At 49.4% G+C, this 18,353-nt stretch overlaps 1 protein-coding gene across 38 annotated transcripts in view; it reads left to right on the top strand.

Annotated features, from left to right (window-relative positions):
- DNMT3B (DNA methyltransferase 3 beta) overlaps nucleotides 1-18,353 on the top strand; it is a 35,198-nt gene that overhangs the window by 12,291 nt on the left and 4,554 nt on the right. For 16 of the 38 annotated variants that reach the window (XR_014073828.1, XM_081559633.1, XM_081559644.1 and 13 more), the window contains 18 exons: nucleotides 636-816; nucleotides 1,575-1,636; nucleotides 3,076-3,183; nucleotides 4,065-4,190; nucleotides 4,833-5,042; nucleotides 6,040-6,198; nucleotides 7,792-7,899; nucleotides 8,745-8,886; nucleotides 10,502-10,627; nucleotides 10,744-10,788; nucleotides 11,948-12,027; nucleotides 12,323-12,435; nucleotides 12,821-13,004; nucleotides 13,491-13,575; nucleotides 14,517-14,662; nucleotides 14,987-15,077; nucleotides 15,395-15,543; nucleotides 16,589-16,674. Coding sequence is in view for 35 of the 38 variants with exons in the window: in XM_081559633.1 (XP_081415759.1) it covers nucleotides 636-816; nucleotides 1,575-1,636; nucleotides 3,076-3,183; nucleotides 4,065-4,190; nucleotides 4,833-5,042; nucleotides 6,040-6,198; nucleotides 7,792-7,899; nucleotides 8,745-8,886; nucleotides 10,502-10,627; nucleotides 10,744-10,788; nucleotides 11,948-12,027; nucleotides 12,323-12,435; nucleotides 12,821-13,004; nucleotides 13,491-13,575; nucleotides 14,517-14,662; nucleotides 14,987-15,077; nucleotides 15,395-15,543; nucleotides 16,589-16,674 (2,201 nt within the window). In the remaining 3 variants the exon portion in view is untranslated. Of the gene's footprint in view, nucleotides 1-172; nucleotides 471-635; nucleotides 817-1,574; nucleotides 1,637-3,075; nucleotides 3,184-4,064; nucleotides 4,191-4,832; nucleotides 5,043-6,039; nucleotides 6,199-7,791; nucleotides 7,900-8,744; nucleotides 8,887-9,412; nucleotides 9,473-10,501; nucleotides 10,628-10,743; nucleotides 10,789-11,947; nucleotides 12,028-12,322; nucleotides 12,436-12,820; nucleotides 13,005-13,490; nucleotides 13,576-14,516; nucleotides 14,663-14,986; nucleotides 15,078-15,394; nucleotides 15,544-16,588; nucleotides 16,675-18,353 lie in introns of those variants that run through there. The other 22 variants (XR_014073830.1, XM_081559666.1, XM_081559653.1 and 19 more) reach the window with 8 other exon arrangements.

Consider the following 18,353-nt stretch of genomic DNA (forward strand, 5'->3'; position numbering starts at 1 on the left):
TCCTTCTCTTCTTGGGAACTTGGGACTCTGAGCCCCAGCTGGTAAGGGAGGAGGAGAGTGAGCGACAGGCCAGCAGACCAATGGGCCCCCGGTGTTGTGATGGGGCGGGGCTTGTGCTGCCATGGAGAGGAGAGAAGCTGTTCTGTGGGGGAGGAGGGGACGGTGGGAAGAGGACCTGGAGATTGAGGGGAAGGGAGAGAGCAAACAAAGGGGTCAGGAGGGAAAATAATGCACTGACTTCCCGAGGCCCTGCAGAGACTGGGCAGGGAGAGCACGCCAGGGGCAGAGGGGACCAAGGCTGGCGGCAGGCAGGCCGGCCTTAGATGGCATTGTTTGAAGTGGCCGGCTAATTGCACAGAGCAGCCTAAGCCTCAGACCACGGCCCAGCCCCCTCCTCTGTCCTGGGTGCTGGTTCCTGAGCCTTCGGGCAGAGAGGCCACATGGAACTAAGTCCCGAGCCTCCGAGTTTGGTGAGGGGGGCAGGCTCTGGGGGGTGGCCTGGGCGGGGTCCTGAGAACCACTCACAGGCCCTCTCTTGGCCTGAGGACTTGGTGACATTGGCAGAGGTTTGGGGGCACACTACCCCCTTCCACCCTTGCATCTCTGCTACCCTCCTCACTCTGGCCTTCCTGCAGGAAACAATGAAGGGAGACACCAGACAACTCAACGGAGAGGAGGACGCCAGCAGGAGGGAAGACTCCATCCTCACCAATGGGGGCTGCAGCGACCAGTCTTCCGACTCCAAGGATGCACCCTCGCCCCCGATCCTGGAGGCTATCAGCACCCCTGAGATCCGAGGTGGCAGAGGTGGCAGAGGTGGCGTGGCCTGTGGGGAGGAGGGGTGGGGAGGGTGGTCACAGTGGACCATAGCTGGGACACGGGCCCCCGAGCAGGCTCAAGGCAGGCTGTGGGAGACTGGTCTCTGACGACCCCTGCCCCAGCCCCAGGGAAGGAAGAGCTGCTGCCTGTTCTCCTGTCACCTCCGCTGGGACAGAGGAGGTGACCCCAAGCCAATGAGCCCTTCTGTTCCAGACAAGGGGGTGGACACAGCATAGGTAGACTGGGGTCTTTGACACTTCTATGGGGACACCTCTCTCCCCTTGCAGCTGGGCCTGTCATTTTTCTGGGAAGAAATACAGAGGCAGCAAGCATCTCAGGCTTCCTGCCGGTCCTACCCTGTCTCTCCTCTCCTCCCCTCTGCTGCTCCCAGATCACATCACCTGGGATCCTCTCTGCTGAGATTTTCTGGCCCAGCTGGTTTGGAAACCCCTGTATTGTCTCATCCTGCTGTCAAGAGAACTCTTCAAGTTACGCCTTCCCATAGAACTTTCTGGAGGGTGAAAGTGTGTTCTTTCTGCATTGTTCACACGACAGTGAGGAGCCACACGCGAGCACTTAATGTGGCTGTGATGACAGGCACTGGGTTGCTTCTTTAGTGGAATTAGTGGCCACTGATTTGGGCAGCATAGGAAGGAACTGTTCAAGGGCTAGAAGTTAACCCCTGAGGATGTCAGTGGGTGTAGGGAGACCAGGAGAGCCCCTTCCTCACGACAGACTCTGGTTCCTTCTTCCAGGCCGCAGATCAAGCTCACGACTGTCCAAGAGGGAGGTCTCCAGCCTGCTAAGTTACACTCAGGTACTAGTTCTGCGGTCACATTTCTGGGATTCAGGGGAACTCTATGGTTTGCATATTAAATAGGGAACCTGAGGCCCACTTAAACTGGTGGCCAGCAAATACTTGCTGAATGAGGAATTTGAACACCACTAGGTACACAGAAGACTTAGAACAAGCTCACTTAGAAAGGCATTTGCTGCTGTCACATGCTGAGTTTTTAAAATGAATGTTTTTCTCAATCTGGATGATCAATTGGACTGATAAATTTCTACTGTAACAATATTTTTTTTATCCCTGAAAGGAGTCCAGCTTGCTCATGGTATGTTTTGAATTGAATCTATTTTGGAATTTAACATCTATTCATGAGTAAAATGAATGTATGATTTTATTTCTTGTAATATACCTGTGTCTGGTTTGATAGCAAGATTGTGTGGCTGTGTGGCCTCAAGGATTTTTTTTCCTTTTGGAAAGAACTTGCCTACCTTATTAGGGGGTTTTCAACAATCACTGAAATATCTTTTACCAATGTCAAGGTTTCTACTCGAATTAGTTTTTTCCATGTAGCTTTTCCATGTTTTTTTTTTTATTCCTGACACTATTTATGCCTTCTGTTTTCCTATGAATCATATTAGAGTTTTGTTAATTCAGTTACTTTTTTCAAAGGGTCAGTATCAGGCATTGGGGACTAAGGCATGGATGGAAGTTATAGACAGTGAAAACTCCCCCTCATACAGCTTGTCTTGTCCTCATGGAGGACCGCAAGTGGGTACCCAGATAATGAGGATCAAGAGCTGTGGGGACCTGGTAGGGACAGCACGCGAACAGAGGCTCAGAACAGCTGTTCTGATTTCTTGGAACTTCCTCTGTGCCCTGACTTGGCGAGCATGCATTACTTGATTCTCACTATAACTCTGACCATCGTACCAGTTTTAAAAGAGAGGAACGGACCCACTCAAGACCTTAGTTGGCAAGGGGAAAGTTCTTACCACTCTGGCCAGATGTCAGGCCACTCCCCACCTCTCTGGTTCTTGGGCTCAGTTTTTGTTGGGTTTGGTGTGCAGCCTGGGACGTGTACTTGACACAGGACTGGTGCCATTTCTCCTTGGTCATTGTATCAGGAAGCATCTTCCTAAAGCCTGTTTCTCCCAGATGCTGTTAATTGTGGAAACTGACCACGTCTCCCTGCTGGGCATAGCACGTTAGTCTAACCATGAAATCATGATTTTGAATTCAGGAGAAACCCCAGTGGAATTAGAAAACCAAAGAAAAGGTGTCAATGAAAGGTGTCATCGTGAAGCCTTTTGTGCTCATACCTGTAAAATCTTTTGAACGAAATGAGGTTGCAGATCTTTTAAAGTCACTCAGACCAATATTGTTTTCAATATTTCAAAATTTCTCTTAGTTTTCAAGCTATTTTGGTTATACAACATCTAAAATTCATAATTTTTCATTTTATAAAGGACCTGACGGGTGATGGAGATGGCGACGGAGAAGACGGGGATGGCTCCGACACTCCAGTGATGCCAAAGCTCTTCCGGGAAACAAGGACTCGGTCTGAAAGCCCAGCTGTAAGTGTCTACCCCAGAGCTGAGGCACTTCAGACACACACATGCCTGCATTAAAAGCTTTGTCTAGGATCTCCCTGGAGGAACTTTGAACAAATGTTCTGAAATTGGGAAATGACAGCAAACCTCGTTAATTATCATTGTGATGGTTTTCACATGCCTCTTCTCTACATTTCTGGGGAGCATTCTAAGAAGTGCCCAAGGGTATAGTTTGCAGGTGGATGACTCCAGTGCCAATTACCTTTGGGACCAGGTTGCTTCTGTAGGTGGATTCTATGACTGAAAAGTCTGGAAATGGGAAGGCGGTTATTGCTCATGGTCACCCAGCCTGCTGTTAGAAAGCAGACTGACACTTGGTGGCCATGGCATGTGCCATGGATCCAGCACGTGATGTCTATCGTCCCGTTTTTACAGATGACAGAAAATCCCAGTAGTTTACCCATGGTTAAGCATTAACTCTTGCGTGCAGGATTTGAACACAGATCTGCAACTCTCCAAGTTCATGCCATTTTGAGAAGAAAGCCTAAGGGAGTTCTCATCTGTCTTGAAGAATGCAACAATTGTAATAATGCTTTCAGGAAAGAAGTCTCTGGGAATAAACGTGGATTTTATTTGTCAGTTCAATTTGCAGGTGCCAGTTTCAGCTGTGCCAGGCCAAGTGGGACCTGCTGTGGATTGTCAGGCAGCCCTGCTGGTCATGCTGCCCTCTTATTCCACTCACTAGGGAGTTCAGGGGTGGGAATTGACCAGACCAGAACGACTCAACCACCGCCTTCACTCCTGTTGGCCTGAGGCGGCCTCTCAAGTCTAGTCCTCTGGGCCCACGGGCTGAGCCCCACTCTCCATTCACCAAAGGCCTTGTGCTTATCCTCTCTTGTTTCCAGGTCCGAACCCGAAATAACAGCAGTACCTCCAGCCGGGAGAGGCACAGGCCTTCCCCACGTTCCACCCGAGGCCGGCAGGGCCGCAACCACGTGGACGAGTCCCCCGTGGAGTTCTCAACTACCAGGGTTGGTTCCCCAGATGCTCAGGTCCCTACCCCCCAGCCAGTCTCTTAAATGGAGACTCTGCCCCTCTCACCACGCCAAGTGGCTGCTAATAAACCTGCTTCCTTTCTTCACACTCCTCTCGATTTCAGGTTCCTGCCTTTCCTTTCTCTCCTGGGAGCTGGGTAAGCTCTTCCTAAACCTGATGACTTACCTCCTGGCCTTATCCCTAGACGGAACCCTGCTGGGAAGTGCAGGAATTCCCTGTGGACTGGGTCCTTACACTTCCTCAGAATAAGCTCAAACCCCTGATTTCAGAACTGTCTTGTCTCCTTACTATCTTCAGTGACTCTTCTTGAGGCAACCCCATGGGTTACAGCAATTCTCAACTCCCACGGCAAGGCTAGTCACCAGGAAGCCCTCTCTGAGCATCACTTGTTATCCTGTCTTGGTCCTTAATTCTGTCCTTGTTCTTCCGGAAGTTGTTTCTCTCCCCACTTAAGGGACGCTTACTTATTCCTGGAAAACTATCCCTGTTGGTCTCTGTTTCATTAACTTACGTCTTCACTTCTGCCTGATTGAGAAGCAGTTGGGAGCGCCTCTTTCTCTGGTCACCTCCCCGCCCAGGTCTGCTGTGACCCAGGCTATGCGTCCTTGTGTTCACAGTCCCTGAGGCGACGGACAGGATCCTCCGCAGGCACGCCGTGGCCGTCCCCCACCAGCCCCTACCTCACCATCGACCTCACAGATGAGGATGTGGTGCCGCAGAGCAGCAGTACGCCCTATGCCCGCCTTGCCCAGGACAGCCAGCAGGAGAGCATGGAGTCCTCACAGGTGGACGCAGAGGGCAGAGATGCAGACAGCACTGAGTATCAGGTACCACTGGGAATGGCTGAAAACAGCAAGAAGTTACCCAGAGGTGCCTAAAACTTTTTGTCACTTTCATCACAATAATTGATTCATTCTCCAAGTGCGTTTTCCATATGTCAAGTGGCCCTTCCTGTATCCTTATCGCGACATTAACTCAGGCACCAGATTAGTTTGCCTCCTAAGTTTTTCTGAACACTATATCTTTGTACTTAGAAACGTATATACATAGATAATTCATAATTCTATTCATTATGTGTGTGTATATATATATGTGTATATATATACACACACAATTTTTGATTGGCTTCTTTAACTTAGGAACTGAAGTTGCCTCACTTTCATGTCTAATCCATCAAGTTTTGTTCATCACCAACCAGTTGAGCTTGTTGGCTTCACTCAGGCTTTGCTACATATGTATTACTCTATGCACACATACCATGTAGAAATCTGTTTTCCAAGTACATGACTTCAGAGTAGATCTTATGCATTTTAATAGCTTTCATGATTCCGTGGGCATCGCCCCTTTTATGGCAAGCTTTTTACATACAAATGGCCAAATTTTCTTTTTGCATTTTAACAACTTGTACTATCCCATTTGATGGCCTATGGGAATATCAATTTTACTCTAATTCGATTTTACTCGATTCTTCCTATGAGTTTGCAATTTTTTTTGAGTTTGCTGTTTAACATGTTTCCCAGATACTAGGTCAGATATTACAGGTGACGTACTGTAGGTCCAACCTATAAAAGCCCATGTTCTTGTCATGCAACCAAACCTGCCCATCCTCTGCTCCTTATTTTCAGGCAGTTCTCCTGAGTTTTCAACCAGGAAGTGTTGGAGAGGGTAGGAAATTTCCTGAGGAGCTCTGCCTGCACTTGCAGGAAGCCCTGTGCTGGACTCTTACGGCAGTTGCCATCAGGGTCGGTGGGACAGGGAAGGGTTTTCCTCAGGCCAGCCAGTCTGTCCCATTGCGATTTCTTTCATGTGGTTTTTCTTTTGCAGGATGGGAAAGAGTTTGGAATAGGAGATCTTGTGTGGGGAAAGATCAAGGGTTTCTCCTGGTGGCCTGCCATGGTGGTATCCTGGAAGGCCACCTCCAAGCGGCAGGCGATGTCTGGCATGCGGTGGGTCCAGTGGTTTGGTGATGGCAAGTTCTCCGAGGTGAGTCCAGGACGAGATGGGCTTATGGACAGAGCCAGGGTTTCCTTCCCTTACTTTTACAGTTGCCCTTTAACATAACAGCTTGCTCTATGCAATGGATGTGGCTCAGTGACTCCATGTGTCCAGAGGCTCACACCGGCCCAGAGCTCTGATCCATGCGACTTGGCCTCTGGTTTATTTCTCTGGCAGAGTCACCAGTATAGATTCTGAGGGGCAACAGTGGCCACCTGGGAAAATACTCTCAAAGTATTCCATTTGAGAATCCCTGGCTGGGCTTAGAGATGAATCCAGGCTCGCTTAGTGACAGTTATTTGAAAGTTCTTTGGAGATTTCAACGTTTCTTGATTATTGATATTAGCCATTTAAAGCTCCTCTTTCTTATTGAGAATCTGTGTTGGGAATGAATCGGGTTGATTTGATTCTTCCACCTTTGAAGACATCTTTTTGACTCCAGGGTTTGATTAGAATGCAACGAACAATACTTTTCCTGTGATGTTGTCTTTAGCTCATCCACCAGTGTGTCCAGAGGTTAGGTGAGGAACAAGTTGGCAGGTTGGCAGGGATGGAGGCAGGTTTGGGAATGAAGGACCAGCTAGTAAGTTTTCTCATTGGATCTTTCCCAGTAGCAACATTGTTCTCAAAGGTAACAATAGTATGACCTGGAGTCTCCCTGATAGGGAGAGTTCACGTGTAGAGGTCCTCTTTGGCCAGCAGGGGGAGCCAAAGGACAAATATCTGGGACCTGTGCACCCCCGAAACATCTAATTGCAAGAATGTGGGCAATGGCTTGTGTGAAATGAAAGGAAAAGAAACATGGAGGGATTGTAATTTCTTTGGCGAGTGAGACATAAAATGTGCTTAGCACAACCGCATCTGATGCTAGTAAGATGCTGTTGTTTTAGCATTACAGAATGGGATTGCAATATGGGGCCTGGTGCTTAGGCCGTAGGCTGTACTGAAACGGTTTGGCCCTGCGGTGGCACCTGCATTTCCATGCACAACTGTTGAACCCCACCCAGTGTCTTTTCATCAGTGGGGATGACACCCCTATGGGTGACTAGGCTTAGAAATGTAAATAGAGGTGATCATGAGTGCCAGCACTGGGGAGAATGTGACATTTCATGTCTCTTGAGCTCTGAAACTTGAATGCCCAGTTTCATCTCATTATTGGCAACCTGAATGGTTCATGCATGACCTGGGGACGTGGGAATGAGACTTTAAGATGTTAGCCCCAGTGGAATTCATGTATCAACAAATCATAATCACTAAAAGAGCTTAACTCTGTGCCAGGTAGTATTCTCTAATCCCATCCCTTAGCTCAATTAATAAATGGCTGAAATAAATAGTAAATAGTAATCATAGCTATTTGTCATGCTTAGGAAGGAGGTAAGAACATGTGCCAAACCCTTTGAAAGTTGGAGCATCCATGGCAAATTGTAAAACTGAGCTGCAAGGGGGCCACACCAGGGACTATTTAGGTCATTTGCTCTTAAAATATCTGTGAACTTGATCCCCAGGGATAAACTCATGAGAAACCCAGGGCACCCCAGATACAGACTGTGGGTGGACATTGATGACAACTTTCTCTTCTAGATTCCAGCAGATAAGTTGGTGGCATTGGGATTGTTCAGCCAGCACTTTAACCTGGCAACCTTCAATAAGCTGGTCTCTTACAGGAAGGCCATGTACCATGCTCTGGAGGTAACTTGGCAGTGGGTGGCTGGCCTGGCCCAAGAATGGGCTTAAAGCAAGAAACATACAGAAAGCCAACTCAATCCACAGTGTGGCCAAGAATGACTTGGAGGGGACCTGGTCAACCAGTGGGAGAGGGTTAAAAGACAGAGGTCTAATGGGCTATGCTGAGAGGGGAAAGAAGGGGTTTGAGACTGTCCATAATTTCCCAGTGCTGCCCCCGTGCCCCAGTGGTGTCTGTCTGAATTGCCCTCTGAATGAGGAAGGAGGAACCCTGGGAGGAGGAAGGAGGCGATATCAGCATTAGTGAGCAAGCTTTTCCGGAGCTTGTGGTTCAAAAGGCCAAGACACTGCAGCTGCTGAGGTCAGCTGCTTCCTCCCCTTGCCCAGGAGACCCATCAGGCTCTGTCCTTCCTCTACCTTCACTTGGATTTGCAGTGATCAGTGTCATCTGTCCAGCATGTGTGAGACCAAGCACTAGGCTTAATTAGACATTAAGGCTTCACCTCCACACCTTCATTAATAACTTGGAGCTTTCTCAGAGACCATGAGACAACGCTGACTGATACTTCTCCTGTAGCTAGGAGTGGCCCAGCTAATTCTGAGCTGATCACTCCAGTTCTCTACAGGGAAGAGATCATATTTGGTGCCTCTGCGGGGAGACTGAACTCTCCTTCATGGCCTGTCCCTGCTCCTCCCTCCCTGTCACATACCACAGCTCAGGACAGCTGTCTGGCTATGAAAGGGCCCAGTGTGAAGGGGGATGAGGCCCCAGCAAGGGGAGTCCCTGGGTGGGGCAAGCCAGGCAAATACCCACCCCTCCTATTTATCAGATTCTATCTCTGTCTCGGCAGAAAGCCAGGATCCGGGCTGGCAAGACGTTCCCCAGCAGCCCTGGAGACTCACTGGAGGATCAGCTGAAGCCTATGTTGGAGTGGGCCCATGGAGGCTTTAAGCCCACTGGGGTCGAGGGCCTCAAACCCAACAAGCAACCAGGTACGAATGACGCCCTGCGGCACAGCCCTGCCACTGCTGGTTGGGGGCACCCCTGGGTGGTGCAGTCATGCCTGCTGCCTCTCACCTCTCACCCCGGCTTTCCAGCTGTCAGTTAGTTTTTTCCCAGAAAAACAGCCCAAACATTTCTAGTTTCACTGGCCACTTTCCTGCTAAACGGTCAAGTTCAAATAATTGAGATTGAATCTGTTCTGAAAGCTTCAGTGAACAGAGTCAAGGTGGAATGTTCACTAGCACCTTTTTTTTTTTTTATGGGAAAAAAATTAAGCTCTGCATATTGGAGAAAACTAGGAAAGTGTTAAAAAAAAAACCCTCAAAACACCCAAAATCTAGGTCCCCTCCCTTTAGAAAGGGGCAGCATCTCTCCTCATGTGGACCAATATCGCAATGCCTCCATGTTTAGACAGCTGCTTTCCTGTTGTCTCTCTCCAGAAGTCCAGGGTATGTCTTCTCATCCTTCCATCTAACGCAGTGTTTTCTGTTCTGTTTTGTCCCTCCCCCCAAAAAGTGGTTAATAAGTCGAAGGTTCGTCGTACAGGCAGTAGGAACTTAGAAGCCAGGAAACACGGTATTCCTTCGTCGTTTGACTATGCACTCTTTTCTCTGCACTTTCTTTCAATCTGTTTGCACATAAAATACTCTGAAAAGAATCAAATCTGTTTAAAAGTCACCCTGAACTCTCACCTCCCCCTTCACTCCAACCCTCACAACTGCCTTCCAGGTGACTATGGTTGGGTGTGCACGTCCTTCCAGCTCTATCTGTACACTGGTTGGATTCCTGCTTTCCCTTCATTTCTCAATATTTATTGTACAATGTCATTTTTTCCCTAAAGTGTCCTTATGATATTAATGGCTGTGTAATTTTCTCTCCTAGGGACAGAGTCAAATTAAACCATGTCCCTTAATAGATTACACTGTAGATTGAATAAAAATAGAATCTATAGGAATAAAAACAGGAGCCACCTAACATAATTCAGTGTTTTTTAGTAGCCACGTCAAAAAGCTTAAAGTAAAATTAATATTGATCATACACTTAATCTGTTTCCAGCATTTAGTATAAAAAATGATAGTCCTATTTTCTATATCTCGCTTTAAGTGTCTTAGAACATCTCAACTGGGACGCTAAGTTTTCATTACAAACAGTTGATCTGTATTTTAACCAATGTCCAACTTGTTCAAATGGACTAGTTAATGGGATCTATCAAAAGTTTTAAAATTTGCATCAGAATTAAATTAAAACCCAGTCCCTTAGTCACACTGGTGAAATTGCCAGTTCTCAGTACCTACCTGTGGCTTTCAGCTTATTAGAGATCTTGGGCAGAGTCTGTTGCATCTGTAGACTTAGCTGTGTCTACTTCCCTTGTGCTGGATCTAGAAGATGTATTTTGCACCTTTGCTGTTTAAGGTCCTGTACGTGGGTTAGGCACGTGAATTTCAGATAACTTAATCCTCATCCAAGTTGTTCATAGCGGGGCCATGTGACACCCAGCGGGTCACAGCCGGAGGCAGCTGGCACGCAGGCCTAGCACACAGGGTCCTATACTCCCAGCACCCTCCTCCCACCCAGCCGTGGCTGCCTTCTCTTCACCTTCCACAGAGAATAAGACTCGGAGACGCACAGCTGATGACTCGGCCACCTCTGACTACTGCCCCCCACCTAAGCGCCTCAAGACAAATTGTTATAACAACGGCAAAGACCGAGGAGAGGAGGACCAGAGTCGAGGTGACTGGGTCGGGGAGGCTGGGGGACCATCCATCCTCAATTGGTTGTGGGCAGGAACGCCCAGCACAAGGCTCTCTGACCTTATCTTTTCTCATCACCTTGTCTTTTCTTAACAGAGCAAATGGCTTCGGATGTTGCCAGCAACAAAGGCAATCTGGAAGGTAACGCCCTCTCCCTCGCTGGCTTCCCTTCCTCCGTGGTGCTCCCAGCTAGTGCTCCAGTGCTGCTGGTCTGCCCCGCCCTGCAGAGGTTAACCCCGAACTCTGCCTTGACCTCAGGGCGAGGTGTGGACAACCTGCCTTACTCAGGTGCTACGTAGAGTGAGTTGCCTGATTTTCACTGAGGATAATTCCTAAGGTCAGGGAGCAGGAAGGGAGCTTGGGGACAGGAAGGAAATTACACGTGGGCCGGGGAGGCACAAACCTGAAACCATGACCTGTGGCCTCTTGAGTCCCCTGAACAAGCACTGCAACTGGCTCTGAGGTGGAAGACTGTCCTTCTCAAACCAGCTCTGGTTCCCTTGCCCTGGCTGGGAACCCAGTACACTTCTAAAGGAACTCAGAATGTGTGAGCAAGGCTGTCTATTGCTTCCTCAGCCCCATGTCCTTTGGTCAGCATACGAAGTGGTTAGTCACTTCAGGGTCAGAAAATGGCACAGCTGCTGACCCAGGGAGCCCACGTTTGGAGCAGACCCTGACAATCCTCGAGAACACGACCCATGGTCTTCCCCAGCCCTCAAGCCTCCTTCAGCCATCTGTCTGCTTCCTGTCTGCTTCCTGGACGGGCGTGGGGTGAGGGTGCTTGGTATTTGATAGGCCCGGCCCACTTGGTCAGATCTGTAAGACCCGCTGATGGGACAGGAGGCAGGAAAGGCCTAATAGGAAAAGGACCCCAGCTCTTGAAATCACAGGTTACAGGCTGTGTGTAGGGTTGCTCACAGTCAAGTCCTATCCTAGGACAACGGGCAAATTGACATGACCACAAATTCCTCAGAAGTCTCAGTCTGTGAAGAGTCTTTAAAGATTTTCATACTGGACTCTCCAAGCGTATACCTCTGCTGATGCAGCTACTTGGTCTTTGCCCCCCTGCCCACCTAGGTGTCCCGCCCGCGCCGCTCCCCGCCACCAGCCCCAAGCCCCGTGTCTTCCTTCTGGGCCAATCCTTGGCCTGTCTTGTGGGACCTTCTGCTTGGAGCTGTTGATTTAGCCCTCTCCATTTGGGACCAAGGATGGTTCCAGAGACAAATCGTTGAATAATCCTAGCATGGAGTAAAGCGCAGTGAGACCCAAGGCTTTAGCAGCGGCCTTGTCTTTCTTACAGATAGCTGTTTGTCCTGTGGTAGGAAAAACCCCGTGTCCTTCCATCCTCTCTTTGAGGGTGGGCTCTGCCAGACATGCCGGGTAAGTCCAATCCCCACCCTGAATTTTGCCGCCCCTTGCCTGCTCCATGACTTCCTGTATTTCCTCAGAAAAAGCCTCCTGAGAGTAGGCAGCAGGAAAGGTTCTAGAGGAGCCGATCACCCCACCCTTCCCTCCCAGGGGTGCTGGCCTGCAGACCCAGGCCAGTTGTCCCTGTAAAGAGCACCAAGCCACCAGTGCCCTGTTGTCTGGCTGCGTCCGAGGGCCAACGAGCCACCTGGGCTTGGCTGGCTGTCCCCAGTCTCTGATTTCACAGGCGTTTCTCTCTGGCTGCCAGGACCGCTTCCTCGAGCTCTTCTACATGTACGATGACGACGGCTACCAGTCCTACTGCACCGTGTGCTGTGAGGGCCGCGAGCTACTCCTGTGTAGCAACACAAGCTGCTGCCGGTGCGCCACGGGGCTCCCCAAATAGGTTCCAGGCCTGGGGACTGGCGCCTCACTGACCTGGAACCAGGGCCCAGAGTCAGAAGTATTCTGCAGAGCCTGTCCTTGAAGTGCTTGTACATCCCTACAGTAGAACTAGGATGTGCAGACAGGCTCAGGGCATGAGAGAGGAGACTCCATCACCCCCAGAGCTCAGCCAATTCTGGGGATGGCACGGGTCCCCAAGGAAGAGGTCGGTGTTGCGCAAACACAGGCCTTCCTGCCCATGGGGTAGGGCAGCTAGGGGCCTGAGAAGGTTTCAGCCAGCACGAGCCATCTCCATGGGGAGGGTGGGTTCGCAGGAGAGCCATCGGATGACAGGCACCCTCCTCCCCGCTGCCTGGCACAGGTGCTTCTGCGTGGAGTGCCTGGAGGTGCTGGTGGGCTCCGGCACGGCGGCAGAGGCCAAGCTGCAGGAGCCCTGGAGTTGCTACATGTGTCTCCCGCAGCGTTGCCACGGCATCCTGCGGCGCCGCAAGGACTGGAGTGTACGCCTGCAGGCCTTCTTCACCAGCGACCCCGGGCTTGAATACGTAAGCCTGGCATCTGCCCCAGTCTGTCAAACAAAGCTCCGCTGTCCAAAGGAGCATCTGAGAGCCTCAGGCTGGAGACCTGGCTAATGGTCCCGGGTGCTGTTCCCATGCGGCTCCGGGGTTCTTCCCTCCCCTCGTTCTTGGCTTGGGTTGTCAAAGGCCTGCTAAAGAAATAAGATGGAACCGACCCAGTCTTAGTCTTAGTAGAACTCCAGGGGGGAGGGAAGCCTTTGACTTACTCTCAGATCTAGCTGAAAGTGGCTTTTCCTGGATTGCATGCGGTTGTTCGCGGAGGAACACATGTCTGAAGTAGTGTCAAAGTCTCATTGTTCTATGTCCTAAGGGTAGGAGGGTCATCTGTGCTGAGGCTCCTCAGGGCATCCCAGCTCAGAAAGGTTAAAACACAGGGCTTGTTGCCCCTCAGGTAGGCCAACCCCACCTCCGCACCTTCACCTCTATGACCTCTTTTTTTTATTAACCTGGCAGGAAGCCCCCAAGTTATACCCTGCAATTCCTGCAAACCGAAGGCGGCCCATTCGAGTCTTGTCACTGTTTGATGGAATTGCAACAGGTGAGTTTAAAGTTCACCTAGGGATGCTTACCTGCTTCAGGTATTTGAAAGACCCCTGGGATTACCCATTGGTCACCTGTTCTGAGAAATCCATTGGTTCCTTGTTTCTCTCCTTGAACCTCTCCATTTCACCCAACTGGTCTTCCTCCTTTAAAGGCATGGATTTTATTTTTTATTATGTGTAGGAAACTTGGGAAGCTATTTTCTGTGTCACATCATAGATATATTGGAGATTAATTCTGAACTCATCACCCAGTATCTCCAGTATTGGTTCCTTCCCATTTCCACCAGGTTTCCCATGTATAGAATTAGCATAGCCAACATGTGTTGCCTCTGGGGGCTTTGCCTGATTCATTTCTCAGAAGTGCCCTATAATATCTTGTTAGGAACATTTCCCTTTTACCAGAGTAGAAAGCAGTGGGAATCAGTTGCTGCACATTTAGCATCACTTGTATTAATATGTATTTTTATTCACCAGTGTCCACCTGCCTAAAACACTGACAGCTTTAAAAGACTCCCAGGATATCACCAGCAGCTTGTTTTCCCCTCCCTTTGAGGGAAGTAGGTTCTAAAGACCTATTTGTATTTGTACAATGGCTTATTCCCACTATAGCTTGCCAGATTTGAGTTTTTTTCTAAATATCGTTTTGAAGAGGATATATATTCATGAATTTGATTGTACTGGGGTGGTAGGTGCTGGGCATTGTCTATGCACCAGTCAGTTTTAGTACATACCTGCCAGTGGATACAGCAGAGAGTCTGGGGAGCCCAGTTTCATTGCTGTCAGCACGGGTTCCCTTGAGGACTGCCATGATCTTTATGTCTCTGGTCTGAGTTCTGAAGATTGTCTGGGGATGGTTTCCAGACAATCACTGGAAGGCTGGGCCCTGGGCAGGACAATCCTGATACATTTTCTCTTCCCCTTGACACCCCCCCAATAGGGTACTTGGTCCTCAAAGAACTGGGTATCAAAGTGGAGAAATACGTGGCCTCCGAAGTGTGTGAAGAGTCCATTGCCGTTGGCACCGTTAAGCACGAGGGCAACATCAAATATGTGAATGACGTCAGGAATATCACAAAGAAAAACGTGAGGGCAACCTCCCATTCCTCTTCTCCCTGAACCCCACACATCCTTACAACCGATTGCTCACTTTCTACCTGCCCAGGGTTGTGGCAGAAGAGCAGCTTTGGTTACATTGATCTGTAGTGTTAAGCTCACAACTTAAAAATCCTTCATATGTAAATCAATCTCAGAGAAGCCTGAGCTTTTGGATTTCTTGGGTCAAAAGTGAAGTTGGGAAATTTAAATGACTAAGACCTGGAAGTCGGTTTTCTTCTAGCTAGTTACCTGGAATCCAGGCTGTTCATCTCTCCAGCCCCAGCCCCAGCCTTGACTCCTTTTCCCCTGCAGATTGAAGAATGGGGCCCATTTGACTTGGTGATTGGTGGAAGCCCATGCAATGATCTCTCCAATGTGAACCCTGCCAGGAAAGGCCTGTATGGTGAGCATCTCTTCTCACATAGACCCCAAGAGACCCTATGGCCCCTGACTGCTGGCCAGGAGGAGTGCCCTGAGAAGGAGCTGTTAGCTTCTGGCCAACTGTACTTGTTGGCTCTGCTCATGCCTCACTGTGACTCCTCAGTTCCCAGAGATAAGAATGAGACTTGCACAGCTGGTGCCTGTCTTTCTAGAGGCTAGCAGGGAGAGGGGACAGTAGGTCATCAGCATAGCTAGTCCTTGGGAATACATTGGTCTCAATATGGAAGAGTGGGCTGAAGGGTTTGAACCTGGCTTTGCTGTTGTCTTTCGTGGGCTCAGAGGGCACAGGCCGGCTCTTCTTTGAATTCTACCACCTGCTGAATTACACTCGCCCCAAGGAGGGTGAAGACCGGCCTTTCTTCTGGATGTTTGAAAATGTGGTGGCCATGAAGGTTGGCGACAAGCGAGACATCTCTCGGTTTTTGGAGGTGAGGACGTCTGGAGTCTTGATTCTCGGGATAACACAAATGGGAAGGCCCTGCTGGCACTGGGGTGAGGGTTATTTCCAGGGTTGGGATTGATGGTTCCCCATGGAGGGCATGGCTAGTTCTGAGAGTACGTGGGACATGCTGGATCTCTCACTCCACTCCAAACCCACTGAAGTCAAGACGATGAAACTAGCATACTTTTGGAGGCACCATGAGAGCAGACCAGACATTTTTTTATTTGAGTGTTTCTCACCCTTATGCACAGAACTTCTGCTTTAGGGACCATAAGCAAGATAATTACCTAGTGCTTAGTATGCATCAAGCATTGTAGTAAATACTATATATATATATGTATGTATGTATGTATGTATATAAGGGCTTCCTAGGTGGTGCTAGTGGTAAAGAATCTGCCTGCCAATGCAGGAGGTTTTGATCCCTGGGTCAGGAAGTTCTTGACCAAATGGCAACCCACTCCAGTATTGCCTGGAAAATTCCATGTACAGAGGAGCCTGGCAGGCTACAGTCCATGGGGCCACAAAGAGACATGACTGAGCGCACACACACACACACACACACACACACACACACACACACACACACACATACACTTACTTCCTCCCAACTTTAAAGCCTCTGTTCTGCTAGGGAGTCTCTGGAACTGGTTGGTCCGTTCCTCATGTCTTGTGAACGTGGGCCAATCTGTGACAGAAGTCAGATTTTGCCAGCACTGCATTTCCATAACGAGGAACTCATCCATTTTACTGGATTTCAGTTTTGAGCTGCCTTCACCACCCGTACCCAGAGCTTCTGTGATGATCTGACATGCCCAGGGAATACTGCCTCTTACAGCAGCCAGTCTCATCTGGTCCCTTTCCCCACCATTAACAGAGACACACAGGCTTGGTCCTTCAGAGAGATTCTTGAGGGGAATTAGTCCCTTGCCTGGCAGGAGTCCTGCCTCCCCCACGGTCAGGGACAGCATGTCACCAGTGCCACCTGCATTCTGCCCTGGGCTCCCAGCAGCTGCCCTGCTCTCTCCCCACAGTGTAACCCAGTGATGATTGATGCCATCAAAGTGTCTGCTGCTCACAGAGCCCGATACTTCTGGGGCAACCTGCCTGGGATGAACAGGTAACAAGGGGCTCCCGGTGGGACCAGTAACAGTCAAGTTAAATAGAATGGTGTGAGCCATAACCACCGACTCTTAGGAGAGAGACACTTTGGAAGCTTGTATAAAGAGCTGCTCTGCTGAGAAAGGCCTCACCCTCTGCTTCAGACTAACCCTTAGTGTTATGGTTGAAGACTGTTAGGCTGTAAAGCAACTGCCTGAGACTCAGGCCAGGATTCTGCAATATACTTTACTCCTGCTCTGCCCAGGGACCTGGTGCTTAAACCTGGTACTGTGATCTGGAGCAGGCTTCATCACAGCCAGGGACACTGATGCTTCTCCACCTCCCTGTTGTGGTCCATTGGGAAATGAACTTTCCCAGTCTCCTTGCCTCCAGGTTGAAGTGATGATCCCTGGACCAGGCTTGAGGTGACCAATCTGGTGGCAGAGCTGAGATAACCGTTAGTAGCCCAAAGCCTGTCTTCTTTGGATTTTCTTAACTGAGTTCTTTACCCAACTTTTCATTGGTCCTGTCAGTTTGAAAGCCAAAAAAACAAGTGCCACAGCTGAGGATTAATTATCTCTTTCATGTGGCTTCAGGGAGAACAACCTGCTAATTAAGATACCAAATGTGATGATAATAGGACTTGCAAATGAGTTAGCTTAAAAAAAAACGATTCTTTAAAAGGAAGTATTGGAAGCATAACTTTCAGGCATTTAGCAAAGTGTGGACAGAGGTGAGAAGGTACTGGAATAGCTTGGAATTTCTATTGAGTATCTTACATTTTCATTTGGCTAATCGGCCTGTCAGATGGAGCAGTGTCCACGTCTGGAACTGCTTCTTCGTTCCACTCCTTAGCTCTCACCCTGCCAGACGCTGCAGTCCCTGCTGCCAGTTGTGCAGTTATGGTGCCAGTCTTGGCTCTAACAGAGCTGACCCTGCCAGTGGGGTAGGCGCAGGGAAGACAGATGAATTCAGGGTCAGGGCTGGAGGGGGCACTGGAAAAGTTGATGGGGAGGCTTCTTATCCCAGCAGGACTGGAAGAGAAGCAGAGGCATGAAGTTCAGAGTGAAAAGGTCAGGGGTCACAGTCACAGGGTGTTGGCACAGCAGCTCCAAAAAGTGTTCCAGGGAGAGGAGGGCGAAATGGGCCAAATTACATGAGGCCTGTGGTCATGGCAACAGTTAAATGTACTCTGGCTCAGGGAGTTCAGGTGAGTTTTTCTGTGCATGAGATGTGTTTCTGTTTCTCTGGGATTTCTGGCGGAAGAATAGACTATTACGAGATGAGAACAGAAGTGGGGAGGCAGCTCAGATGTGGTTCAGAGGAGGACAGCTCTGTGCTTGTGTTGGTACCAAGAGATACCATCCACATGCACAGCAAGCACTGAGCGTGGGGCTCCAGGAAGGTGTCCTGTGGAACTGCAAAGAGGGATCAGGTTCTAGACACTGGGATCTGCAGAACTTGATCCGAGTTGGGATGAGAAGTGAGCTGCTACAGTTGGGATCTATAGGATCAGTGACTCAACATCAACCATAGGTCACAGACCTAAATCTAGCCTTTAGACTTAAACACCTTGGTTTTTAAGATTTCAGTCCTAGAATCAACAGAACGAAGGGCAGGGCTGTGAACCCTTAGCTCCCTTAGTCCATGGAAGAGTTGGGAATGGAGAGAGGGTGAGGTCAGTGCAGTATTTTGTGT

Source organism: Giraffa tippelskirchi, chromosome 13, assembly GCF_054371585.1.
Source record: "Giraffa tippelskirchi isolate mGirTip1 chromosome 13, T2T-mGirTip1v1.2.pri, whole genome shotgun sequence".
Taxonomy (NCBI): domain Eukaryota; kingdom Metazoa; phylum Chordata; class Mammalia; order Artiodactyla; family Giraffidae; genus Giraffa; species Giraffa tippelskirchi.